Source organism: Cenococcum geophilum (genome assembly GCF_001692895.1).
Source record: "Cenococcum geophilum 1.58 unplaced genomic scaffold K441scaffold_88, whole genome shotgun sequence".
In the NCBI taxonomy this organism is placed as follows: domain Eukaryota; kingdom Fungi; phylum Ascomycota; class Dothideomycetes; order Gloniales; family Gloniaceae; genus Cenococcum; species Cenococcum geophilum.
Window position 1 is genome coordinate 415,428 of NW_027137646.1, and position 23,402 is coordinate 438,829.

The 23,402-nt window shown below is 47.9% G+C and overlaps 9 protein-coding genes across 9 annotated transcripts; 4 read left to right on the forward strand and 5 right to left on the reverse strand.

Annotated features, from left to right (window-relative positions):
- Positions 1 to 490: 490 nt before the first annotated feature.
- On the reverse strand, positions 491 to 1,722 carry K441DRAFT_623222 (ClpP/crotonase). The gene is made up of 2 exons (XM_067646032.1): positions 1,366 to 1,722; positions 491 to 1,307 (listed from the first exon to the last, which is right to left on the reverse strand). Exons 1-2 carry the CDS (start codon positions 1,707 to 1,709, stop codon positions 737 to 739), a joined length of 915 nt encoding a protein of 304 aa, XP_067496799.1. The 5' UTR covers positions 1,710 to 1,722; the 3' UTR covers positions 491 to 736.
- A 327-nt stretch (positions 1,723 to 2,049) lies between these two features.
- K441DRAFT_648730 (uncharacterized protein) lies at positions 2,050 to 4,097 on the forward strand. The gene is made up of 2 exons (XM_067646905.1): positions 2,050 to 2,624; positions 2,687 to 4,097. Exons 1-2 carry the CDS (start codon positions 2,328 to 2,330, stop codon positions 3,725 to 3,727), a joined length of 1,338 nt encoding a protein of 445 aa, XP_067496800.1. The 5' UTR covers positions 2,050 to 2,327; the 3' UTR covers positions 3,728 to 4,097.
- Positions 4,098 to 4,722: 625 nt separating this feature from the next.
- On the reverse strand, positions 4,723 to 9,044 carry K441DRAFT_648733 (ARM repeat-containing protein). The gene is made up of 8 exons (XM_067646906.1): positions 8,606 to 9,044; positions 8,321 to 8,543; positions 8,086 to 8,261; positions 7,603 to 8,034; positions 6,866 to 7,553; positions 6,747 to 6,818; positions 5,394 to 6,699; positions 4,723 to 5,288 (listed from the first exon to the last, which is right to left on the reverse strand). Exons 1-8 carry the CDS (start codon positions 8,786 to 8,788, stop codon positions 5,081 to 5,083), a joined length of 3,288 nt encoding a protein of 1,095 aa, XP_067496801.1. The 5' UTR covers positions 8,789 to 9,044; the 3' UTR covers positions 4,723 to 5,080.
- Positions 9,045 to 9,179: 135 nt separating this feature from the next.
- K441DRAFT_701352 (CBS-domain-containing protein) lies at positions 9,180 to 11,816 on the reverse strand. The gene is made up of 4 exons (XM_067653330.1): positions 11,388 to 11,816; positions 10,454 to 11,327; positions 10,312 to 10,406; positions 9,180 to 10,258 (listed from the first exon to the last, which is right to left on the reverse strand). The coding sequence occupies exons 1-4, from the start codon at positions 11,556 to 11,558 to the stop codon at positions 9,401 to 9,403; spliced, it is 1,998 nt and encodes a 665-aa protein (XP_067496802.1). The 5' UTR covers positions 11,559 to 11,816; the 3' UTR covers positions 9,180 to 9,400.
- A 249-nt stretch (positions 11,817 to 12,065) lies between these two features.
- On the forward strand, positions 12,066 to 12,748 carry K441DRAFT_671003 (ribosomal protein S26e). Its single transcript, XM_067650356.1, has 4 exons — positions 12,066 to 12,100; positions 12,157 to 12,284; positions 12,394 to 12,496; positions 12,575 to 12,748. Exons 1-4 carry the CDS (start codon positions 12,078 to 12,080, stop codon positions 12,696 to 12,698), a joined length of 378 nt encoding a protein of 125 aa, XP_067496803.1. The 5' UTR covers positions 12,066 to 12,077; the 3' UTR covers positions 12,699 to 12,748.
- A 419-nt stretch (positions 12,749 to 13,167) lies between these two features.
- Positions 13,168 to 14,009, reverse strand: K441DRAFT_594738 (uncharacterized protein; the record flags this gene model as incomplete). The annotated part of the gene is made up of 4 exons (XM_067644967.1): positions 13,168 to 13,542; positions 13,595 to 13,708; positions 13,760 to 13,878; positions 13,985 to 14,009. The coding sequence occupies 4 exons, from the start codon at positions 14,007 to 14,009 to the stop codon at positions 13,168 to 13,170; spliced, it is 633 nt and encodes a 210-aa protein (XP_067496804.1).
- Positions 14,010 to 14,902: 893 nt separating this feature from the next.
- On the reverse strand, positions 14,903 to 15,490 carry K441DRAFT_682720 (uncharacterized protein; the record flags this gene model as incomplete). The annotated part of the gene is made up of 1 exon (XM_067651611.1): positions 14,903 to 15,490. The coding sequence occupies one exon, from the start codon at positions 15,488 to 15,490 to the stop codon at positions 14,903 to 14,905; it is 588 nt and encodes a 195-aa protein (XP_067496805.1).
- Positions 15,491 to 17,992: 2,502 nt separating this feature from the next.
- Positions 17,993 to 22,057, forward strand: K441DRAFT_671006 (transcriptional activator spt7). The gene is made up of 5 exons (XM_067650357.1): positions 17,993 to 19,585; positions 19,641 to 20,536; positions 20,587 to 21,060; positions 21,117 to 21,337; positions 21,403 to 22,057. Exons 1-5 carry the CDS (start codon positions 18,214 to 18,216, stop codon positions 21,881 to 21,883), a joined length of 3,444 nt encoding a protein of 1,147 aa, XP_067496806.1. The 5' UTR covers positions 17,993 to 18,213; the 3' UTR covers positions 21,884 to 22,057.
- K441DRAFT_359063 (uncharacterized protein) lies at positions 21,924 to 22,530 on the forward strand. The gene has a single exon (XM_067641366.1). The coding sequence runs from the start codon at positions 22,073 to 22,075 to the stop codon at positions 22,475 to 22,477; it is 405 nt and encodes a 134-aa protein (XP_067496807.1). The 5' UTR covers positions 21,924 to 22,072; the 3' UTR covers positions 22,478 to 22,530.
- Positions 22,531 to 23,402: the final 872 nt, after the last annotated feature.

The following is a 23,402-nucleotide window of genomic DNA, read 5'->3' on the forward strand; positions in this document are numbered from 1 at the left end:
GATAGGTAAGAGGGGTAATCCCTATAGTATTCCTATTATGATTGATATTATAAGCCTCAAGGATTATAAAATAGACGCATTGAAGCTCTGGTTGTTGCATCTACACGGTAAATTTGGAATTTGCCGAGCCTCCGCTCGCGGATAGACTTTTCAATAGCACCATATAGTTTTGCTAAATTCATAAGTAATTCTATGTCTGAATTTATGGTATCGAGCGCAAACGTGAAGGCTATTTGTGATTATTGCGAGCATGAGAGTCTGTATCAATGCCCCTTACGCTCTAATAGCCTATCTCTAGACCAATCTTTCACTGTTGCATTTATTTTAACTTTGACTACTGCATCATGTGTAAGTTGACCTCAGACAAGACCTATGCACATTCTTCTTTGGAGATTAAAAATAGTCCTTATCGTGAAACCGACTCCAATTTTAATTCCGACGTTTCCAGGTGAAAACCTTATGGTTAGAGAAAAAAATTATTATTAGCTTTCTGTGTGTTGAAGTTGGTACGCTTTATGTACTATCAGCTGCATGCTAGTGCAACGTTCCAAATATTCTGGAAGTTTTTGGGTAAGCTTGGTCTATCTAATGCATAGCAGTAGAGTTCAGGGAAAGAAATCGGTGGCGTAAAACCAGGAATCGTCTCCCGTGGCATCCTGCTTCGAGTACCTTTTTCCATTTGCTCACGTCCTGTAGGCAGTTTGTAAAGTGTCAAACTCGAGCGTCTAGTCACTGCCTAATGCCCTTTAAAAACCGGCTTCCTCTTCTCACGAAAAGCAACTAGCGCTTCATCGCGATCCTTGGTCTTGACGACAATATCATACATAACGTTTTCTACCTTCTCGCCTAGAGCACATCCCTCAACAGCTTTCAGTGCAGCTTTAATCGCAATAGGACCGCCCTCGCAAATCTCTCTCGCCAACCTAACTGCTTCCTCCAGCACCTTCATCCTAGCCACCCCCGCCTCCTTTGCCTCATCCGGCTTTACTTCTACTAACCGATCGCACAAACCGAGGAAGTATGCTTCGGGAGCATGGACCCTTCGTCCAGTAAGGATCATGTCCCGAGCTCGTGAGAGCCCGATAACTGCGGGTAGACGGTACGTCCCACCGGCGCCAGGTATTATCCCCAACCGGGTCTCAGGGAGTGCAACGGTGGTTGTAGAGGCGAAGACACGGAGGTGGGTTGTCAGGGCTAGCTCCAGACCACCGCCGAACGCCGGCGCGGCGAGAGCGGAAATGGTAGGGATTGGGAGTGCCGAAATGGAGGTCAGGGTACCGCGAAGGGAGGTAAGGAAGTTCATAGTTCTGTAAATATGATTAGCACTGTGAATAGAACGTCCGTGCAGTCGTCAATCAAACTCACTCCTCGGCCGTAAACCCGGCCCTCTCTTTCAAGTCCGCGCCGGCGCAGAAGCTTGAATCCACTTCACTAGCTAGGATTAGAGCTCTTGTAGCTCCAGCTTCGCCTTCATTATGAATGCTGGTGACCTGGTGGTTCAGCTCAGCAAGCAATTGCTTCGAGATGGCATTCCGAGCCGCGGGCCGGTTAAAGGAAAGGATACGGATACTGCCGCAGTGGGGCGCGGGGATATTTATGACATTAATTACAGCCGGCGAAGAAGCGGGGGAGGAATAGGCACAGCGCTGGAGCTGCCGGAGAAGAACGGTAGTGCGGAAGGTGAGGTTTGGGGTGAGAGATGAAGGCATGGTTGGGACGGAGGTGCTTGAGATGCTGGCGGTGGTGAACGGTTTTTGAAGTGTTTGCAGTCAGAACGTCTACTCGACCTCCAACCAACTTCTTTAAATTTGGCTTGAGTAGGAGGCTATTCCCCATTAAAAAGACAAATATATCAATAGCGTCTACTGTAAAGGCATGGATTGACATTGCAGCCTCTTCCCCATAGCTATTCTTCTCTCTAATACCTTGCTACTGCTCATAGTGAAGGAAAATTAAGCTGGGATATTGAGCTTTTGTGCGTCGAACCTTCACAGATGGGAGACTATCCCTTAACCCGTTGATTTGAGCCAATCGGAGAACCCGGTTCAATGCAAGTGTCCAATCAAATCCACTAGCAAATCCTCTAAGAAACCCAACGGGTTAAGGGATAGCGGATTTTGTCACCCATTGAACAGTTCGTAAACTTTCCAACGTTTACAAATAACGAAACTCAACGACAATCTTCTGACTCACACGCGACACTCTTTCTTCACGCCCACTCATCAGACTCCCACCTCAGTTGGTGTCATACTATAGGTTAATGCTTCAAGTAATTTGCACATTTCTCATTGTTTCTATTCTTTGCACGAAGCTGGTAGTTCAAAGTCATGCCTTCCCTTATGGACGTTGATAAGCGTCTTTCGGATCTTCCATCAAAGCTGTTAAGCATCGTTGTGGGTCATCTCGCACCATCCTATGAGAACCGTTTCAAGCCTGGCCAAAAGAAAGATCTCCAGAGTGCCAATTTCGCACACCGCTGCCTTGCACGATGGGTACCACAGTTCCTCTTCCGTAATATGTGTCTTATGGTTGTCACCGTTGGCTTATCATCCAAACTGGAAGACATGCTCGTCGATCCGTTGGGTTTAGAGCTTGCACAGCACATTAGAAATGTCCAGCTAAAAGTATGGACTACCAACACTCTCTTAAATTACGATTCTGGATCTGACGTGAAATGGCTACATAGGTTCCACCTACAATCCCACAGAAGGTTGACGAAAATACACAAACTTCACGCAACTCAACAACCCTGCGTCTTCTATCTAGGTTTGGCGTCCGGGATGAGAAATCTCTAACGTTTGAGCAGAAAGAGTTCTGCTTCTCATATCACACCGCCATGGTCGAACCCTTCATAGAGAGCAATTGGCTTAACCTCCTTCCTCACGCACAGCACGTCTGCATGCAAGTATTTCGTCAACTCCCGAAACTTCAACGTGTCGGAGTGGGCATCTGCGAACGGATAGATCATCCTGATCCCACCACAACGAACGCCTTTATTAAACGATGGGGGAGAGATGTGATTACCCACGAGAATCCGGCTTGCGTTGAAGACCGAATCATAAGCCTTGCATGGGCCAGTGGCGTTATAACTCAAACAATCCCTAGAAAGGTCAAATCGCTCCATCTCTCTGCTGCGAGTCAACCGGAACTTTACTGGTTTATGTATGACCTACATGGCATATCCCATAATCCGGCAAGGAACTTGCTCTCCGTAACAACCCTGACTCTTGATATCCGCGGGGTTCATGGCACTCTCAACGGGTTCGACTGGGACACCACGGGGTGGGATACTTCCAAAATGGTGGGATACTGGGCTGAGACCATTAATTCCCTGCCGAAACTTGTCCGTCTCCAGCTAAACGGAAATTTTGGCAGCGTCATTGATATCTACCATGATCTGATCGGCTACGCTCCCGACCGGCTGCTTTCAAGAGTGAAACGACCCCTTCAATCGCTTTGTCTGCGCAACGTCGGCATGGATGTACATGATCTACTCGGCGACCTTTCTACTTTTAAATCGTCGTTGAAGAGTCTCGTCCTGGATAGATTTGCAATGTCATGCTGCGAGTATGTGGGAGAAGAACCCTGGTTGACGCTGGCTACCTGGGCGGAGGACCATATGCAAGGAACCAGGATCACAGTCAACCGTCCTTATACTAATAGGGCACGCGTTTCGGAATCCTCCCTCGACGAAATGTCAGCAATGGGGATGCAAGTTACCGGATAGAAAATTTGAACATAAGACACAACTCAGTTTAAGGTCGTGATTAGTCCAACGGTACCGATTTATGATCATTTAGTTCAATACGTATTGAAGAGAGAACGGCGTTCCGGCTGTGACGCATGATCCACACCTTTTCTAAAAGTATCTTCTATAAAAAAAGTCATTTTTCCAGAGTGTATAACATAAGTCTGGGAGGCTAAGTTAGAGCGGTAGATCGCGCCTTTACATTAGATATCTAGATAGCAACGATATCATAGTCACGAGTCTTAACTGTGGCGAATCAATCTCACATATAGTTTATACGCGTCAGCGGGCTATATTGACACTACGGCTATAGAACTCTCACCTGAATCCTGTATTATCTAGAAAATTGAAGTAGTTACTAGATATCCACCTCTCAGTTTATGACCTTGTGAATTACTGACTTTTCACGCAAGCACTGCTCTACCGTATCTCACTGTTCCACTCCTGTCGACCCGAATCGGACTTACGTACTTCGTCTTAGTTGTCTCTTAACTTATGACTAAATGTCTCATCGAATGTCTCATTACCTATTTCTATTACCTATTTGACTCAGTTGCCTGGACCTACCTGATGTATATAGAGAGCTTCTAGAGCCCTCTTTAATAGACAGAGTTCTCATTCCTGATCGTCCGTTCAACAGTTCCTCATCCTTTATGAGAGACTTTAATTTTCATAGACAGCCTTTCAAAATCCCTCGTTTAGTTCTTCTCAATATTTAGAAATTCTGGGATTTTGACTTTTTTAAGCCTGCTTTAGTAAATCATCCTAAACGCTGCTTTAATCAGCTACTGTTGCGCAGTTCCTCGAGTCGCAGCCGTCGGTATTGCCCCAGCAGCTCTATCTTTGGTGAAAGGAATAACATTGCATGTATAATCTAAAGTGGTTCAACCGCTGTCTTTTGTTCTGCAGTCACCTTCATAAGACCATTAACCGTCACACTCAGTCAGAACATTCGCCTCACAGGAACAGCTCCAGGCACCATCATCTATCAATGTTAACATAAGCTTCTAATTCTGCCTACACGGCACGCAAGCCTCTCCTATCCTCCCAGCAAATAGCCTCGCTGTGCCGCTCTATCTAATAAACTAGAATCGCACAAACAAAAGGGGGTGGTGGGATGATTTCAAATGTTCGACAAACTCCATGACTGAAAAGGGGGGGATCCAAGTACTAGCATAGTGGTAGTAAAAGGGAAAGGGGGAAATCGCAAAATGCCCCACTCCGCTCATGCTCAGCATCACACTCGTCATTCAAACCATTCAGCATTTTAATCTCATTCGTTCAGACCGCCCATAAAATATCCCAATGCACATTCAGATTCGTAACCCACCCTTACCCAAAAAACACGCGCACCGTCTGCTGCGTCTCCGGCGGCAGATTCGCCAGCAGCTGGTTGGCGTCCAGGCCGGCAGTTGTGACCAGCTGTTTCGCAGCGCCTACGATACGGCTGGCGGTTTGGCCTTGCAGGGTCTCGGCCTCAAGGGCTTGCGCGATGAAGGTGAAGCATTTCGCGGCTTGGGACATGACGGCTGGATTTTGTCTATTGTATCACTTGTTAGTAGATGTTGAAACAGAGGGGTATTAGGAGGGAAAGGACGGAAGGGAAAGATACAAGGAAAAAAAAGAAATATTATGTGGCGCTTACTGGTCAATCAATTGCGCGAGGAAGCTGTAAGCGTACGGCGCTGCCTCCTCGTCATTCGTCACAGGGAGAGTATCAATCCAAGCCGCGACTATCTCTTGCACATTGCCCACCTTCGAGCTGTTATAGTGCAGGACCTTTGCGATACTAGCGCAGGCATTCTCCGTGGCAAAGACATCATCGTCGTCCCGCGCGTTGGGGCGCTGTGTCACTTGGAACAACATGGGCAGGCTCGCACTTACGAAGTCCGACCAGGCCTCTCCTCCTTTATGTGCTGCAACACCAATGCCGTACACAGCTGCTTGGCGATTTGCAGGCACGTCGTCGCGCATGCCGTCAATAAGGGGTTGGATAATGTGCGGGCTGTAGGTCCAAGACTGCGGACCGCAAAACTCCAACACATCATCGAAGATGCATATGGCCCACTGGCGTTGGGTCGGGTCTGTATTAACAACCGCCATATTATAGTAATTCAACAACAGCTCCCAGTGAGGGAGGAAGCTCGTGCCTTGGTTCTTGAAAATGGTATGGAATGCCTTGTTCATATCTGAGAGCAGGTTCTGATCGTCTTCGATGGCGAATAGAGTCTCCTCAGACTGTTCTTCGCCGTCCTCCGTCTCGGCTTGCTCTTCTAGACGAGTCTTGACGCGTTCTTGATAGTCTTCTAACACAGATTTGGCTGAGTCGACGAAGGTGCGCATATGCGTGCTTATAAGGCAGTTCTTGCCTATTACTTCAACACACTCATAGAAGCATTGGTACATCTCTGCTAGTGTGTCGATTGCAGGCTCGGTGCTAAGAACTTCGAGGACACGTTCCACGGTGCGCTCCCATAGCTGGCCAAGTTGTGCTGACTGGGCCCCATGCGCTCTCTTGTACGCATTGAGGAGTTGGGGTACGCACTTCGCTGAAGCTACCCGTACGGGGTCGTGGAAGAAGAAGGCCAGCCCTGGTAGAGCGATCTTGTCCATGATATCATTAACGTATGGCTCAAAAGCGCCCTCGAGAACTTGAGCATAGATGACGATGAGTTCGATAGCCATATGCTTGTCATCGAGTGTGCTAGTCTTAATGCCAATGACCTTGCCTTTAAGGGGGACAAGTTCCCAGCCCTCTTCTTGTTCCACCTGCGCGACCTGCTCTTCATCATCGAGGAGCTGAATGTCCGCTTTGGCACCAGCAAGCTCAGTTAAAGGCGGGATGACTGCAGGAAGGTAGGGAAGGAAATCCTGCCCAAGAACTCGGCACATCCTACCCCAGCAATGGAGTAGATATGATGCTTGCGGGTCATCGGCATCCGTAATGTTTTCTATTTTGATTAGTTTAATATCAGAATTTCCAAGGGGACATTCTTACGTTGGACGGTGCCAAGCACATTAACTAATGCAATGGAGTCTTGGCCCATCCGCTCTTTACCAACAGCAAGGGCTGAAGTACAATTAGTAGGGTTCAGTCAATTTGGGGGTTGTACTGACCGATCAATGTTGCACACTCCATGGCCTTAGCCCTAAGCAGCCTGTACTCCTTGGATTGCTCCTCGCGCAATACATTAAACAACAATGGCATCAAAGTATCATAATACCTTGAGAAAGCAGCCTCTGCAGAATCGGCAACAGTTGCAATCGTCGAAAGAGCTTGCTCTTGCACGAAGCGCTTTGGACTCTGTAAGAGCAGGAGTAAATGGCCAAGGAGCTGGTCAAGGTACGGTTCAAGGACGGTCTTCTCTGCTTCCTCGCAGAAGTTGACAAGTGCCGCAGCAGCATGCGCCTGTACGCGAGGCTCCGCTGACTCCAAGACGGGGATGATGTTGGGCAGGACGACTTGGTGGTACTTCTCTTGCATTGTGCCGGCAAAATCAGTGCTCATTTGCCCAAGAGCATTGCAGCCAGCCCAACGAACTCGTGGGTGTGGGTCTCTGAGAGCGGGTAGAACTAGATCAAGGACCTTGTCTAGCTCTCCGATCATTAGATCCCGACAACCTTCTGAGATTGCAGAGATCGCCATAAGAGCAGCATGCCTGTCGCGCCAGGCAGAAGAAGTCATCATCCGTGGGAGCCAATTGAAAGTCGGTGGCAAGATTGCTTGGCCTCCAAGTTTGTTGGCCAGTCTGTCCATGCACTGCTCGCCGGCCACGTGGTTCATATCACTCTCGTCAATGTCCAGCTACCAAAAGTTAGTAATGTTGTGAATTTGAGGGAATGATTTTACCTACATCTTCGGACGCGTTCCATTCCTCTGCATCATCGTCATCTATTCCAACATCAGTCATCAATGATAAGCATTGTGTGACCATATCATTCGTATAAGTTGGATCCTTGCGGCACATTTGAGGGTTATAGTCGGCAAATGTTGCCATAAGCTCAAGTGCGTTCTGCCGGGCCTGATCGCCAAGATCCTTATCCTGAATGACTGATACACTAAACATGACGAGATTATTGAATAAAGGCTTGAACATTTTAGGAGCCACTTCCGCCAATTCGATCAGTGAGATCAGTGCTTTAGTTAATTGTTCTGCATCGCCTGCTTCCTTGATAGGAGGCAGAATGTTAAGTATCTCGGGTATTAGTGCATAGTATTTTGGCTGGGATTTCTTGTTGATAGACCTGAAGAACGAGGCAAATGCTTCCATAGCGGCGATCCGAACCTTGAACGTTATTAGTACTCGAGATTCGAGTGGCGTTGGGTTGTTATATACCGAGACATCGTCGTCCTTGAATCCTCTTGTAAAGGCTGCTATTACGGTGTCTTCATGCTGCTTCTCTATTATGCCAGGTGTTGTAGCAAATATTCTGAAGGCGCTCTCTCGCTGACCAGGGTCATTCGATTGACTGGCTGTGAAGAGGGCTCCCAGCAATTCTGGCCACGGTTCACCTGGTACCATTTTTGTATCAGTAATTTTCTAGCCCAGCCGAGAGATTTCAATGCTGTACCTTCTTCTGTATACTGCCTAGCGATCTCTGCGACTGCATCTCCAATCTTATTCCTAACATAAGGTAGAGATTCGGCCGCTAAACAGTGTAACAGTTTGGCGCGAATCGCGTTTCTCTCTGGCGGTTGTAGCGTCAGGAACAAATCCTTGGTCTGCCCTGACACGGGATCTTTGCGTGCTCTCGTAGCTATCCGCCTAAATAAGACTGCTGAGAATGAGCGTGTCTACCAACGCGGACCTATTAGCCCATTCTTATAAGTTCCATAAGGCGAACTATTCTCCTCACCGAAGGATCCTCCTGCCCTTGTATTTGCTCCGATAGGCCCATGAGCAAAATCTCCGGCCTGTTTGTTACCCATTCTGTATTCAGTTGTTCTTCCGCTTGTGTACGTTCTACATTATCGGCAGCTTGTAACCCTTTGAGCAGCTGGCTTAGTGCGGCGTGCACCTCGGGTGGCAGCAAAGACATGGTGTGTTATGTAGAGGGTAGGTTAAGCTGGGCTTAGAAGTGCAAGGTGGGCGCAGATGCGCACAAATAGTTAGGTTCCGCAAGGGAGGAAGATGATGTTCCAGGCTGAATGAGTGTGCTGCGGCCGGCTGAAATACTCAAGAGAGATTCAAGGTCTTGCAAACACTCTGACAAGCTGTAGAGGTTCGCGTATCAAAGTGTATAAAAAATTCAGGCAGGGCTGTTGTTGTTGTTAGCGGGGTGAATGAAGGTGCGCGAGGCGCGAAAGCAAAAAAATGTGTCCAACACAACGTCGACTAGGTAGGGTGGGCGTGTCATACCTTCGCCCATAGTCACGGCGAAGCTACGCATGTGAATTTTCCGTTATCAAACCAATCATAACAAACTTAGTGCAATTTTGAAGGCCTCTCGGGCCTAAATTTTATTTAACTAATTAATTGAGTCCTTCCTTCACTGCCAAAGCCACCGCTGAACCTAGAGTACAAAGTGATTGTTGTCTAATTGGGAGCTAGTGGATGAATCCAGGGATATAGAATGAAGAATATTGGTGCTACAGTCTAGGAGTCAATATACGCGTCAGATATTAGAAATACGCTTCTTGTCGTAACAAAGCTATCGGTTCGAAGCACGGCCCAGAGCAAAAACGGCAACAATTACCACTGCTAGAGTGACGATAGCTCCTGGAAGAAGTAAATCGTTCGGAACACCAGCAATCAGCTCTTCTTGCTTGGCAACGGAGGACGGTTGCTGTCGATGATGCCTTTCTACAGCCTCTTCTTCCTCGTCTTCTTCAAAATATCTCTTTCGCTCTTTCATAACTGACCCAGGAGGGCTTGGCGGCTTGGCCAATGCGGGTTGTGGTTCGAGAGTAGTCTGGAGAGGGGGCTTCTCAGGATCGTGGACAAAAAGATCTACCTTATCTCTATTTGCCAGCCGTGAAAGGCCAATGGCTTCAACCAAATCGTTGTCCGTAGTAATCGATACAGTGTCACCTTCATTATCAAGGTAGCTGAGAGCGAAACCGGCTTTTGAAAGTTTGCCGTCTTCGAAAGTTGGAGTACCGCCAATAGATTCTACTTCAGATCCCAGCTTTCCAGCAACACGTGAGATGAGATCTTCGATACCCCCTGAAGCAGCAACTTGCAGTCGATGGACACGACCACTTGGTGCCTTGAATTTGAACGGAAATGGTATGTCCTCCAATGATGTAGCTTGCGCGCCAGCAAGAGCAGAGTGCGCAGGTGAGTCAGCTCCATGGTGAGAAGCCGATTCATTAGGGAGGACACTATCTCCACGATCAATTAAACTCGGTCGGCCTATATCAGGCGACATAACCGATCGAGCATCAGGAGTCTGGGGTAGTCGACTTCCACCTTCACCAGACATCATAGATTCGGTTTCATTGTCTAGAGAGAGCCAAAACTTATTCCATGCGGGGCCTTCGCTGTCTTGAGTAGTGATATTGTTGATCTGATCCAACAGTGAATATTGGTGATAAATATCCAACGCTCTATGGTACTTACCTGATCTAAAGTAGCATACGTCAGTTTAAGGACATCTACCATTCCAACAATTTTGTCAGCTTCACCCATTACCGGCAGGTTCAGGTAGTGGCCGTCTACGACTGTTAGCAAACATATGAGACGCTGTGCAAGGCAGCCATACCGTGCATTTTGCGTAGAGCAGCTTGAATGCTCATATCCATCGGCGCGAAGTCTGGATGGGGGGTCATCACTCTAACCACACTACAAGTAGCAGGATCAAGACCCGCAGCAATAACACGAAGAACAACATCTTTACTTGTGAAAATGCCAGTTACAGAGCCTTGGTCTTGCACAAGAACTGCGGTGGTATGGTTTTCCTTCATGAGCGCAGCTGCTTCCTTAACGGATGTGCGGACAGAGACCGTTGTAGGTGGTAGACCGGTTAGGACAGACTCAAGGGTTGGCCCGGACATCTTATGTCGGATTGCTTCCACATATTGAATGATTTGTTGTGGCTGGCTTGAACCAAGCTCAGCCTGAACGCCCTCCAGAGCATCGTAAAGCTTCCGTGAGGAGCTGTATGCACGTTCAAGTTTTTCCATTGCATCATAAAAGCATTTTGTGATATCCAGTATTCCAGAGATATCGTGATTCTCATCCATTACGGGCAAATGCCGGAACCCTTTCCTGACCATAAGGTCCAATGCGTCCGTGGCACTTGTATCGGTCTTGGCGCAAAGAGGGTTCTTCGTCATAATCTCTGCAATGGTAACATCTCGAGCATCGATTCCCGCACCCACCACTCGGAAAGCAAGATCCTTGGCCGTGAATATACCAGCAATCCGCTCATCGTCATTTGTGACCAGAACGCAATCTTCCCGCTTCGCCGCCATCAATTGAGCTGCTTCGGCAACAGTAGTAGACGGCTTGATCTGCAGGGCCGGGCTAGGTTTGAGAGCGAGTACAGTCCCAGGTGGTGCTTTTCTTGTTGGACGGACGCGACCTCCTGGGTTCTTCTTTTTGTTGAGATCCGTCTCAATCTTCCGCCGAATAGCCTTTGAGTGGATTAGCTACAACCTATAATCCCAAAGCTGCATAGAAACGCTATCACTCACTTCATCCCTTTTTGTCTGTTTCTGCCGACTTGCACTAAGTGTTGAAGCGCCGGCATCGCTCTGTGACGTGTGCGAGTCAATAGCAGGTCGAGGTATGCCGGAGGGACTGTTCGTGAACGGGGCCTGCCCCTTGGACTTAGGCGCACCTCTAAAGGTGCCAGTGGCAGACATTATGACTCTGAAACAAAGCTGCAGTAGATGCTGGCTCTCGCAGTGGATAGCTGATCGGGGTATTCCACGAAAGCGTTTCTTATTCGAGGGCGTCTGATGATGCAAGGAAAGATCCCTGGTTGCCAGGTCACAGAGCTAAACAGAAAGTGCCACCGTCGCTGCAGTTCAAGGCGCAAGAATCAAAAAACGGGATATAGATATCGTTAAGCAGCTTGAGTGGGAGTAATTATTCACTATGTACTAATAAAAGTATTTCAAGCACAAATTCGTCTACTCACCGCTCATCAGCAGCTGATATGCCAAGATAAAGATGGATAAGATAAGCTGGCGGCTGAATCTCGGTCTTCGCTTCGCCCACAACGCTTCAATTTCGACATTCTCAATAGCGACGCCGCCACGAACGTAACGAACTCTGAACAGCAACCTCCCCGCTGACTCTTAGACAGGTAATCTTAGTTATTTCCATGAGAAGCGGATCGCCATGAGGCAGGACTAATGATATTGCAGATTCAGCCCACCATGGTCAAGAAGCGAGCGTCAAAGTATGGTCATTAGCAGACGGTTCTCAAAGCAAAGGAGAGACTAATTTGAGATACAGCGGCCGAAACAAGAAGGGTCGCGGCCACGTCAAGCCCATCCGCTGCTCCAACTGCTCGCGATGCACACCAAAGGATAAAGCGATTAAGAGATTCACCATCAGGAACATGGTTGAGTCCGCTGCCATTCGTATGTTTCCTAGGACCCGCTACTTTCAAGCTCTCAAAGAGAACTTGAGATCATTATTGCATGAGAGAATCGATATTATAGATCTGCCTCAACTAACAACTACGGATAGGTGATATTTCCGATGCGTCTGTTTTCCCCGAATATACCGTGCCGAAGATGTACCTGAAACTTCAATATTGCGTATCCTGCGCTATCCACGGCAAGATTGTTCGGTATGCTCTCATCCTACCCAACTACGAGCGATCATGTTCTAGCCGGAATGAATAACCAATACTTTATGTCTCAATTAGTGTCCGTTCACGGGAAGGTCGCCGAAACCGCGCCCCGCCACCACGCGTGAGGTACAATAAGGACGGAAAGAAGGTCAACCCTCAGCAAGCCGCTAAGACTGCTGCTGCTGGAGCTGGAGTATAAGTAGGTGGTTGAGAAGGGGAACGAGTAGACGAAGGTGTGACGCTGGGCATGGGTCTTGCTGGTCCTTTCTACATGTTATAATGGAATTTTTGCATGATTCCTAGGAGCTTCTAGCAGACGTAACGACATTATGGATTTCGAACGTCGCACCAAAAGATGGCATCGCCACTAGCTAAAGAGCTTATACCACAAAATATACAATGTAGTCTGCCTCGCCATGGGTTCTCCAATAGCCAGCATGTTCTCCATATGTCGTAATTCCGGCTTCAACCTCGGTATTGGAACGCGGTGAAATAGCCAAGCTACCGCTGCACGATGCGCCGTCAAACTGAATTTGTTTGAATAGTCTCATACTGTTGATACTACAATCTTACAACAAAAGCATTTACGCCTGTGGTCCCGCACGCGCCCGAAGTCCAAGGTCCCCCAAAAAACAACAATCACATTAATTCATACAGCCCATATCATCTTAATCATTTCGTTTCATAGTATCCACCAGACCGATATCCGCAGAGCTACTTGGCGTTTCCTGCCCCTCTCCATCTGCACTCTCTTCGGTCGGCTCACCATCATCCCAGTCCTCTACATTTTCATCCCAATTATCTAGCTCTTCCTCCACTGTTTGTGCACCTGCTGGCCTAATAACACCAGACTCCTGTTGCCCAATATCCCCCCCGAGTTCTACATCCACTCCATCTATATCATCACCTGCGACTGCGTGGTAGCTTCGAGCTGCCCGTTTCCGCTCTAGCATCCGTTTATGATACCAATTGCAGAGTGCCATGGCCAGAAGGGATCCGGTGATGTTGGCAAAGATATCGTAGTAGTCAAAGTCACGGCCATTCTAGGGGATATTAAGCTTATACACGAACATATCAAGCATTTAGAATACGTACTGGCAATATACTTTGGATGATTTCAGATCCGAAACCAAGGGAAAGCGGGCAAACAATAAAGGTAAATTGGAGAACACGTCGGCGGTTAGTTTCGAGAATCCAGTAGAATAGTATCTGGAGATTTACATTAGATTACCTAGTATAGCTTATGGGAAGCATACATACTGTGACGAGGAAGAAGGTTATGAAATGTAGGACTTTGTCGCTCTGCTTGTATGTCGGTATATATTGTGAGGGAGAGAATCCGGCTAGTGCAGCTACCAGACAGACGCCAACAAAGGCACCTGACATGCCGTTAGCAATCCGCTTTCCTATGTATGTGTATCTGTTGTACCCGCTGAGGCTACAGCTATCATACGATATGCGACGTTGCAGAGCTCCGAAACTTACCTGCGAATGGTTTTCGTATCCGCATATTCGGTGTTGGAATAGCAGTGGCGGCCGAATGCCTTTCACTCCAAAAGTCGAAACATGAGGGGTTTATTGAGAGATCTGAGAGCCGTTGTGGTGTGTAGCGTGGGTGAAGCTTTCCAGAGGATTTTGGACAAGCTTCCGCTTCAGCCCTGACGTTTGTCAGTGCCAAGCGTTTAGTGCCAAGCATTTAGTGCATAATTAGAAGCCTTAGGCAACCCCCTTGCTTCGGCACTCCAACCTTACTACATTTTCATGGCGAGTCTCGAGAACTATATGCACAGCTTCAGGCATCGTGAATATGCTATATTGAAACGTGTAACCAACTACCGGTACCATGCCAAAACGTCATTTTGTCTCACCCGCGTACTACCCCGTTTCTTGACATCATATGTCTTACTACCTATTTCCATTACCTATTACTGACTAAGTGGCGCTGTCTACAGTAGCAATTGTGGATCATCGTCGTTATCTTCTTGCCACCTACCTCGTGTATATATAGAGACTTTAGAGCTACATTCAAAATCAAGTCGCTCGTTCAATTCCCACACGCTGCAAAGCTTACAAAACGGAGTAGGTAACCGTACCCTCTGATACTTAGATTAGTACCGCAAACACTATAGGCAACTGAGGTAACGTTAATGGCATTTACACGAAGTACTGCATATCTTGAAATGAACCCCAAGATGTGAAACCAAAACCAATACTATTTTCACATTCTCGTACATAGACGCTAGAAGAGGACTGAATGAAAAGTATAACCCAAAAAAAAGCTAACAAAAAATTACAGCACATCATTGTAATCTACCTAGTTATCCTCAACTGGATCAAGCCCAAGCATCACATATGTCGCAGGCTTAGGGGAGAACATACTCTCGGTGCCTAATCCTCCTTCATTTATACACTCCTCTCCTTTAAGGAAACACGTAGCGCAGAATCGTTCACCAGGCTTGTATGATCCGAGCCATACTCGGCCTTGGGCAGGTAGAGAAGAGTGGCAGAAGCGAGAAATGAATCGCTCTCCGGAGAGCCCAACTCCTTTCCAGTCTTTGCCGCATAGGCATCGAACTTTCTACGGGCATCTTCACCACCACAGTCATTTTCGTCTTCATCATCTCCGCTTTCTTCGCCGCTATTGCTGCCATCTTTCTGAAGATTATCAACTAGTCTTATGGAATTCGAAAGGTCAGTTTGATTGACGATACCAGCCCTCCGGACAAATTCAGCACACCCGCTATTGAACCTGTGCTTTGTTTTTACACATTCCGTAAAGGTGATCCATACCGGAGCAACTAGGCCAATTCGCAAAGACTTGTAATCGTCGCCGCATTGCGAACAGCACTTTGAATCGGGCTTTGGCTCCGCCTTCAGTGCTGTATCGAAGATGGAATCGCGCAAAGTCTCTTGAGTCCAGCCTGCTTTTGCCAAAGTCGTCTGAAGCTCTAGGGTGATAAGTTCGTCGACTTTTTCAACGCCCCCGGGCATAGCCCTAGCCCACGCGGCATATATGACTAGCAACTGCCTTGCTATACATGCTTCCTTGACTTGGGCAATATCTGGACTGCCTTAAGCTCACCTTCACGGCAGAGCCGAAATATGAGAGAGTTGTCTGCAGTGATCTCATTGGACTGGAGCCGACTACTCAATCCAATGGATCCTAACTAGACTGCTGACCTATTTCGGTAACCGCTATTCCTATCTAGGTATGGTCCATTGGATTTGGACTGGAGCATTGGAGTGGATTTAACCTCAAATCCAGTCCAGTCCAGTCCAATGAGATCACTGGTTGTCTGGCACTGCGCGAACCGGACTATAATAGAATCGCCATCCACTAGTTGAGGTCCTAAGGTTGGCTTCCACGCCATGCCTCAGCCCAATCCTAGTGAGCCATTCAGAAGGATAGAATATGAAAGATGTTATTATCTCATACTTCTCCTTTGCAGCACCGGCACAATCCTTAACTTTTAGGGTAGAAGTCCTAAGCCAGACTTTGCCGAACAAAGTCCCCATTGCTGTTGTGCTATGGCAAATACGAGTGCGAGATATCCGATGCCTGGAGTGATAATGCTTATCATCTGATTCGCCCATTCTGCAGATTTTCCCGCCAGTAGAGGAAGAGCTATTGATGCTATACCTTGCAGTTGAGTCGGTGTATTGGCCATAGTATGTTGATTTGACTTTGATGACGCGCTGCATCGCACTGTTCGAACATCATGACAGAGTTGCAGAGATAGTTGCTATTCGTGACGTATTAGTGTAGGCAAAATCTAACCAGTGAACGTTAGTGAAGTTGACGACATCAGACGGTTCCAGGGTATTTCCAGTCGCGTTATGCCTGTACGCTCTATATCTGTCCAACTAGAAACGTGAGAATGATGGTCTGAGGAAGGCAATACCAAGTAGACGCATCAGCGCAATAGCGATGGCATTGCGTATTCTTCTCGAGGCTAGCCAGCTCCCCCATGGCCAAGGTTTAACTGGTGTTTCCGAATCCTCCGACGAGCGTAGTGGTGAGTACGTACGGCTTAAAAACATCTGGGTTGTCCATTGAGCGAGGATGGTACAACTTCAGGTTTGAAAGGCGACAGAAGGGCCTGGTTATGGAGGAGACAAAAGGTATGGGATATCATGTCCGGTTTGACAGTTGTCTGTTTCTAAGAGTTTCTATGGCGAACGCTTTAGTGATTGTCGACCTGACATTAGGCGCCTGCAAGGCGTCTCGGCCTTGGTAGGCGTTTCGTAAGTTCTAATAAGTGCGGTACAGTATGGACACTTGTCGGCCTAGCATCGATCACTACTATATCAAGCTTAGATCAGGGGTGCCCTTGACCCACCCACTTCGTGTATTTAATGAGGCTCCAGAGCCTCTCACAATAAACCAGAGTTCTTATTCTTGATCGTCCTGTTCGACAACACTGACGGTAATCCCCCATCTCCCCCAACCCGAAGCGCTCTTTCCGCAGGGAAGTCGGGTTTCAAATCCCCTCCTCCTTCAATTTCACTGTTGGACGATGTGGCACAGCAATCTGATGCGCGTTCGTGACGGGATTGGAATCCTTTGCATAGCCCTCCTACCTAATAGGGATTAACACATGACGCGTACAAATCGCCGCGTGCCTCTAACGTTTTTCCGATCCGTGTACAAACTAATGCAAGAAATCGCATGAGGATTTGAATAAACAGCTTTGTGGTTGGATGGTCGCCTGGGATCGAAATTTCGGCATAGATCCCTTCAGTTTTCCTAAATATATTGACAAAGAAAATCACTTCTCATTTCTGCTGTTCCCATTTGAATTTTCGTGACACAAGTGGATGAAAATCGCAATTCCAGGACTGAAACAATACCCACGAGAGAAAATACTAAAGAATGCAAGCACTGATGTAATGTGTGAGAGAAGAATTTCGGGAGATAGAGGGTGATTGAGATAGTAGGTAGGGTTTATAGAAGAGTTGTATGGGTTGGATGGTAAAGGCGTAACCTGCGAATGAAACGAGAGAAACTCGACTTTCTATGAATTGGATATTCCTTTCCCTATATTTCATATTCTTGCATATGCTCTTGAATTTCGAAGCTCTTTACTATGTGTTGTTCTTTATTAGAAAGCTCGAAAGGAATAATACAGTAATACGAAACAGATAAAGCCCGCACACCGCCCGCGTGCTGTTTGTAGATCTTCATACCAGCTTTCGATGAAGCCAACCCCTGGTTAGGAGCTGCCTGGGACGGAGACAAGGCTTCTCCCAGACGACACCTAGCTTCTACATCTCCATCAGTGGTTCCTGGTATCCCATAATATACCCTTTATTAGGCCTGCCTAGTTGTGCGAAGTTAGCTACATGTTTGCAGCGCTGTCTGAATGCTTGTTGTAGTGTTTGCTAGGAGCTGCTCGCCTGGTAGGTGGCCGTTTTGTAAGGCTCGGCTTGGCTTCCGAGGTTCCTCCGTGGAAGACCAACTCAATTGCAACTTCACTCCTCTCCAGGGCCGCACTCGCGCACCCGCTGTCCATACTTTTTATCTCGTGACGCCGCCATCCCATCCCATATTCATCAAAAAAACTCGCTCGCTTGATTTGACGATCCTCACGGTTCCTTCGATGCTTGGTTTCATCTCCTGGCGACAGCTGTACGAGGTTCTGAGGACGCCCGCAGTGGCTTCTCAACCACCGCGAGAGGGGCGTGCCAAGAACTGAAACCGAGACCAGCGGAATATGTTCGCGGCCAACAACCCATCCCATCGACCATCATCGCGACAAGGCAGCTATGGCGCGCATCGTCTCTCCGGTCAACTCTCCAATGCGATCCGACTCCGAACGCCAAATATGAGCGATAACGACGCCATATCTAACGGGTCGGGTAATAATTCCGGGGAGGGGGGGGATACAATGGGGGAGGAGGATCCTCGGGCTGCAGAGTTCAGAGAGCACTTCGAGCTCACCGAAGCGCGTCTGATGGCCGCCTTGGGAGATGGCAAGAAGATTGACAGTCGCGATGGAATGGATTTGGGCGATGATGCACCCCAAGAGACTGCCTCGGCGGTCGAGGAGCCGCGCCCTATAATCACCCCAAAGAAACCTGCTAGAACTATCGACGAGGACGATTACGGCGATGACGATGAAGGCGATGATGAAGATGAAGATCGCGCATCACCTCTATTCTCTAAGAGTGCTCCTAACCCGGGCTCCCTCACCACCCTCGATCCACCAAGCCTTAAGGTACCCCCATTGCTAACCAAGCAAGGCATTGAGCGGACAAGTACACCTACCTCAGAACAGATCAAGACATCGGATGATGTACGAAAGAAGCTTCAGCAGGACAAAAAGGCGGAGGAGGATGCTGCCAGGAGAAGCTTCCACACTCTATTCTACACTCTGGAGAATGACCGGGACGCCATGTTGGAGCAGCAGAAACTTGATGAGTTAGACCGACAGGTCGAGACGGAAATGTCTGGACAAGCAGCCAACACCACTAGCAGTGGTGCTGGAGCCCCCGCGCAGCAAGGCACGTTGAGCACTACCAACCTCGGAGCTTCCAGCCTAACCTTGAAGCACCTCATTGCTCGCATCGATGCCAAGAGAGATATGGTTCACGCTACCGATGCGCAGCTCCGCAGCCTTATAAGTGAAGTACGAAAGAACAGAAGTAAATGGGCAAACGAGGATCGCATCGGCCAAGAAGAGCTCTATGAGAGTATGGAGAAAGTTCTAATGGAACTTAAAGCTACAGAGCATGCGCACCCTTTCCTACAACGTGTTAACAAACGAGAAGCTCCCGACTACTACGTTATCATTAAACACCCTATGGATATTGGAACGATGATGAAGAAACTCAAGCAATTACAATACAAGTCGAAGAAGGAATTCGTCGACGACTTGATGCTCATATGGTCGAATTGCCTCAAATACAACGCTGATCCAGCACACTATCTTCGGAAAAAGGCCCTCTATATGAGGAAGGAAACTGAGAAGCTGGTGCCTCTGATACCTGACATCGTGGTCCGAGACCGCGCAGAGGTGGAAGCGGAGGAGAGGAGGATACGGAACGGGGATGTGGACATTGATGGTGCAGAGGACAGCGAAGATGGTATGTGGTGAAGTAAATAGCTTACAGATCATGACGCTGACCGGCATTGCACTAGAAGAACCTATCATGGCTTCGCGTGGTCGGAAAGCACCAAGCAAAGGGGGCAAAGGCGCAAATCCCGCTCGGAAAGCTCCACCAGCAGGTCTGGAGGGTACACCTGGGCCTGAAAGCAAACCACCAATGCCATCATTAAATAATGTGGTGTCCAATCTCAAAAACGAATTCTTACGGACTGACACAGATTTGTCGATGGAGGGTAGTTTGAACGGCTTCTCAACCCCGCCACCTGGAACTCTCACCCCTATCGGACCAAATGGTATCTTTCGTAGTGGCGCTCCAGGTAGCCAGGCCGATGTGTCAGAGGCTGATGGTACTGGAAATTCTGTCAGCGGTCTTACTTTAGAGACTGAAGATGCAGATCTTGATGACCTGGAGTACAAGACCTGGAAGCAGATCACAAAAAAAGACAGAGCCATAATCGCCGCTGAAAGGAATAGACTGTTTCGTGGTGACCATCTCAACGTCGAAGAACCCGCAATATTAAGGAGCAAAGCTGGCATGAGACGATGGTTACGTCACCGCAAACAAGCGCTCGAAGAAGATACTACTGAAGGTATCTCTGTTCCAGATGGTAAAGATGGTGTTCAAGGTACCTCTGGTGAAACTTTAGCAGAGGGAATAGAGGGCGAGGATGAACGTCAAGTCCCCGACTACTATGATTTAGTATCTGCTATCCCTGACCTTGTTGACCGCTTAAAATGGGTTGAAGATTCCGAAGGCCAAGTTATCGACCAGGCTGAGGAATTCATGCGAATGGTGCCAAAGGGATATTTCACTTCCCCAGAGAGTACCCTGACCAAGAAAATGGAGGCCAACATGCGACAGATGCAAGACACGCGGAAGATCTGTGCTAAGATTGGCATCGTCAAGCAGATGCAGCTCCAATCACAGGTAAAGTCTGGTTAAACAGTCTAATGACGATATTGCTAACCGTTTTACAGATGTACCAGAACCAGTTTCAAAAGTATGATCCTCAACCTTTTGTTGAGGCCGATATCGAACCTCTGGTCGTCTCAGATGATGGCCCTATCATGTCTCCGTACGTCTGTCGCGCCGCGCTTCAGCGGAGCGTTGGCAAAATTTTCTATCACGCCGGATTCGAAGAGTTTCAACCGTCTGCTCTCGATGCCGTTACAGATATTGCTAGCAACTTCTTTACACAACTAGTCCGTACCCTTGGTGTGTATCGCGAGGCGCCTAAAATGAAGGTAGAGGATGCCTCAGGGAACGCGATTGGCGCCCAGGCGGCTTTGAAACCACGGTTCACTCGCGAGGAAACTATACTCCACTGCTTGCACGAGAATGGTGTTGATCTCGAGACACTTGAGGGCTATGTGAAAGAGGATGTTGAGAGACTAGGCTCCAAATTGGCCGCTATGCATGATCGCATGAAGTCGCATCTTGCTGAACTATTGGTAAGCAATCTACAACCGACCCCCTATAAATACAAGTCACTGATTTAGGCTTGTAGCGTCCCGCTCTTGATAGTAGTGCTGGTGTAGATGGCGCAGGTGCCTTTAATGACGGGAGCGAACAATTCGTTGGAGGAGACTTTGCAGAAGATATCGACGAGGACTTCTTTGGCTTTAAGGAACTTGGCCTTGATAAAGAATTTGGTCTTGCATCGCTTAGCGTTCCACTTCATCTCTTACAAAATAGGATGCACAACGCCTTCCAGGCCCAGAACACGAGGTTTGTCTTCGATCTCATATCCCTACCCATTTTTTGTGGGAAACTGAAACTAAGATTCTGTACAGCAACACGTCAACTACCGGTGTCCTCCTGGAACAACCCCCTCCATTTGAGCCTGTCACTATCCGCAACGTCACATCCCAGATTGGCCTTGTGCAGGAATGGTTTCTCGCCAAACTACGTGAGAACAATGACGAGCCCCTCCTCGAAGACGAAGACCTACCTATCAAACAACGCTTCCCAAAGCCACGTCTTCCTCCGACAGGCAAGATCTCCAGCCCCCGAAAGCGCCCGCTCAGAGAGCAGCAGCAAATGGCGCGCAAAAAGCGGAAGCTGGACGAGGGTAAAGATGACAACGCTGCGAATGCAAATGGCCCTGGGGCAGTTAACGGGAACGGGCTGCTCAAGGGGCTGGGTAAGCCGGTGGGTAAACTAAAACTTGAGATGCCTGGTCATCAGAAAGAGAATCAGGCTACGGCAGAGCCTGAAAAGGATGATGGAAGTGCAGTGGGTATGATTAGTCCAGAAAGTATTGGCGCGGCCTAGGATCATCATGTCCTCTGGCTTGCGTTTCGAAAGATACCTCAGTTGGATTCGGTTGAGACGGTGAAATGGTTTCTCTCGGCTTAAGGTTCGCTTATCTAATGCATGAACACAAAGGTGTAGTTCGAGTGGACACCGATCTCGATACTATTGGATCTTGTAGCCTACGGTGATGGGATTGTTATTTCTTTTATGTGTAATTTTACTCCTTTAGGAGCCGGGATGAGCATTGTTCGCTTCTGGTGTTCACGCGGCTTCGTATCTTTTTTTCTCTTCCATGGCTGGTGCCCACATTTCACTCTCGTCATTTCTCTTTATTGTTTTGTCCATTTCTCATATTCACGAGAGTCGAATGAACGGGACGGCACGGTTGAGCAGGATGCGGTATGGACCAGTTATTTTCTACCGTGGGTAGGTGCGGGAGCCGGTTGGCTTGCAGATCTGGCGCAGGCGTTTTTGTCCTCAATGGGTTCTGGTTGGGGATGCGAACGGGCGGATTGGGTGGCGGGCGGTTGTATACCCAATGCCTTGGACTTCATTATTTGTTTCATTTTAAATCCCACCAGAGTTCTAGAGCGGGACCGAGCAAGGGGCTAGTGAGGGCGTTTCTTTGTATATACGGACGCCGTGTGGAATGTCCCGGGGGTAGTGCGCTCTAGAGTAATACTAGAAAATCCGATTCGTTGATTAAGTGGTTCATAGGCTAGATATAGTGATGGCTGACTTTGATGTAGCTCAGAATTTCTCTAGCTTGGGCTACTAAATTGCTTGTTACGCAGCCAATAATGTCATGAAAAAGAGAGATGGAGCTGGACTGAGTTTTTATAGAGTGAGCACCTTAATCAAGTAGCATGCAGTGAGTCAAAGCTCTTCAACGAATTGTTTTTATGTTCTTAATCTAGTAGTTGGGTATTCCTCAATGCTTCATGCTAATTCCTCTCTACATTCTAACAGTATCAAATTTTCTCTTTGCAATAGTTGCCCTCATGAGTGTCATACCTAGAAAAAACAGAAGAAACGATAGCTACCAAGATTGCTCAGCCGACCTATACGTACAGGATGAAAATACCAAAGCATCTCTTCTCCTACACTTTCCTGCTTTTATCCTGTCTCTGCTAAATTGTTATATATGTCTCCTCCATCTGCCACCTTGTCGTTTGACTATTATGCATAAAAAGCTGGCGAAGTTTCTTTGAGATAATATAGAGTGACCGTTGACACAAATTCATTTTTCACGTCGACATTTGGACGTTTTACTCCTTTCCTCCACAAGCGATACGTGAGTGAATTAAAACTACCAGAACGAACTCTCACTAGTTTGAGCTATGAAGGCCCAAAGTACAAAACCCTCTTCTTCTTTTTGTTGGAGCTTGTTTACACCATCAACCCAAGATTCGAAGCTACGGAAACCTACAAGTTGGTCTACCCCTAGATTCACGGTTCTTCGGCTCGCGAGTCACTACCCGAACTAGATGGCTGCTCGCCGTCCAATCGGCGTTTCCCAAATCCAGTATATTCTCGA

Excerpts from the sequence above, each read along its gene's own strand:
- K441DRAFT_623222 (XM_067646032.1), bottom strand. The coding sequence starts at position 1,709 with ATGCCTTCATCTCTCACCCCAAACCTCACCTTCCGCACTACCGTTCTT. Across the intron at positions 1,308-1,365 it reads GCCGGGTTTACGGCCGAGGA|AACTATGAACTTCCTTACCT; the intron begins GTGAGTTTGATT and ends TCATATTTACAG.
- K441DRAFT_648730 (XM_067646905.1), top strand. The coding sequence starts at position 2,328 with ATGCCTTCCCTTATGGACGTTGATAAGCGTCTTTCGGATCTTCCATCA. Across the intron at positions 2,625-2,686 it reads TTAGAAATGTCCAGCTAAAA|GTTCCACCTACAATCCCACA; the intron begins GTATGGACTACC and ends ATGGCTACATAG.
- K441DRAFT_648733 (XM_067646906.1), bottom strand. The coding sequence starts at position 8,788 with ATGTCTTTGCTGCCACCCGAGGTGCACGCCGCACTAAGCCAGCTGCTC. Across the intron at positions 6,819-6,865 it reads GGAGTGTGCAACATTGATCG|CCCTTGCTGTTGGTAAAGAG; the intron begins GTCAGTACAACC and ends ATTGTACTTCAG. Across the intron at positions 6,700-6,746 it reads TGTGCTTGGCACCGTCCAAC|AAAACATTACGGATGCCGAT; the intron begins GTAAGAATGTCC and ends TAATCAAAATAG.
- K441DRAFT_701352 (XM_067653330.1), bottom strand. The coding sequence starts at position 11,558 with ATGTCTGCCACTGGCACCTTTAGAGGTGCGCCTAAGTCCAAGGGGCAG. Across the intron at positions 10,407-10,453 it reads TGCTCTACGCAAAATGCACG|ACGGCCACTACCTGAACCTG; the intron begins GTATGGCTGCCT and ends TAACAGTCGTAG. Across the intron at positions 10,259-10,311 it reads CGTATGCTACTTTAGATCAG|ATCAACAATATCACTACTCA; the intron begins GTAAGTACCATA and ends CTGTTGGATCAG.
- K441DRAFT_671003 (XM_067650356.1), top strand. The coding sequence starts at position 12,078 with ATGGTCAAGAAGCGAGCGTCAAA. Across the intron at positions 12,101-12,156 it reads GTCAAGAAGCGAGCGTCAAA|CGGCCGAAACAAGAAGGGTC; the intron begins GTATGGTCATTA and ends TTTGAGATACAG. Across the intron at positions 12,285-12,393 it reads GGTTGAGTCCGCTGCCATTC|GTGATATTTCCGATGCGTCT; the intron begins GTATGTTTCCTA and ends AACTACGGATAG.
- K441DRAFT_671006 (XM_067650357.1), top strand. The coding sequence starts at position 18,214 with ATGTTCGCGGCCAACAACCCATCCCATCGACCATCATCGCGACAAGGC. Across the intron at positions 20,537-20,586 it reads AGATGCAGCTCCAATCACAG|ATGTACCAGAACCAGTTTCA; the intron begins GTAAAGTCTGGT and ends ACCGTTTTACAG. Across the intron at positions 21,061-21,116 it reads CGCATCTTGCTGAACTATTG|CGTCCCGCTCTTGATAGTAG; the intron begins GTAAGCAATCTA and ends TTAGGCTTGTAG.
- K441DRAFT_359063 (XM_067641366.1), top strand. The coding sequence starts at position 22,073 with ATGTGTAATTTTACTCCTTTAGGAGCCGGGATGAGCATTGTTCGCTTC.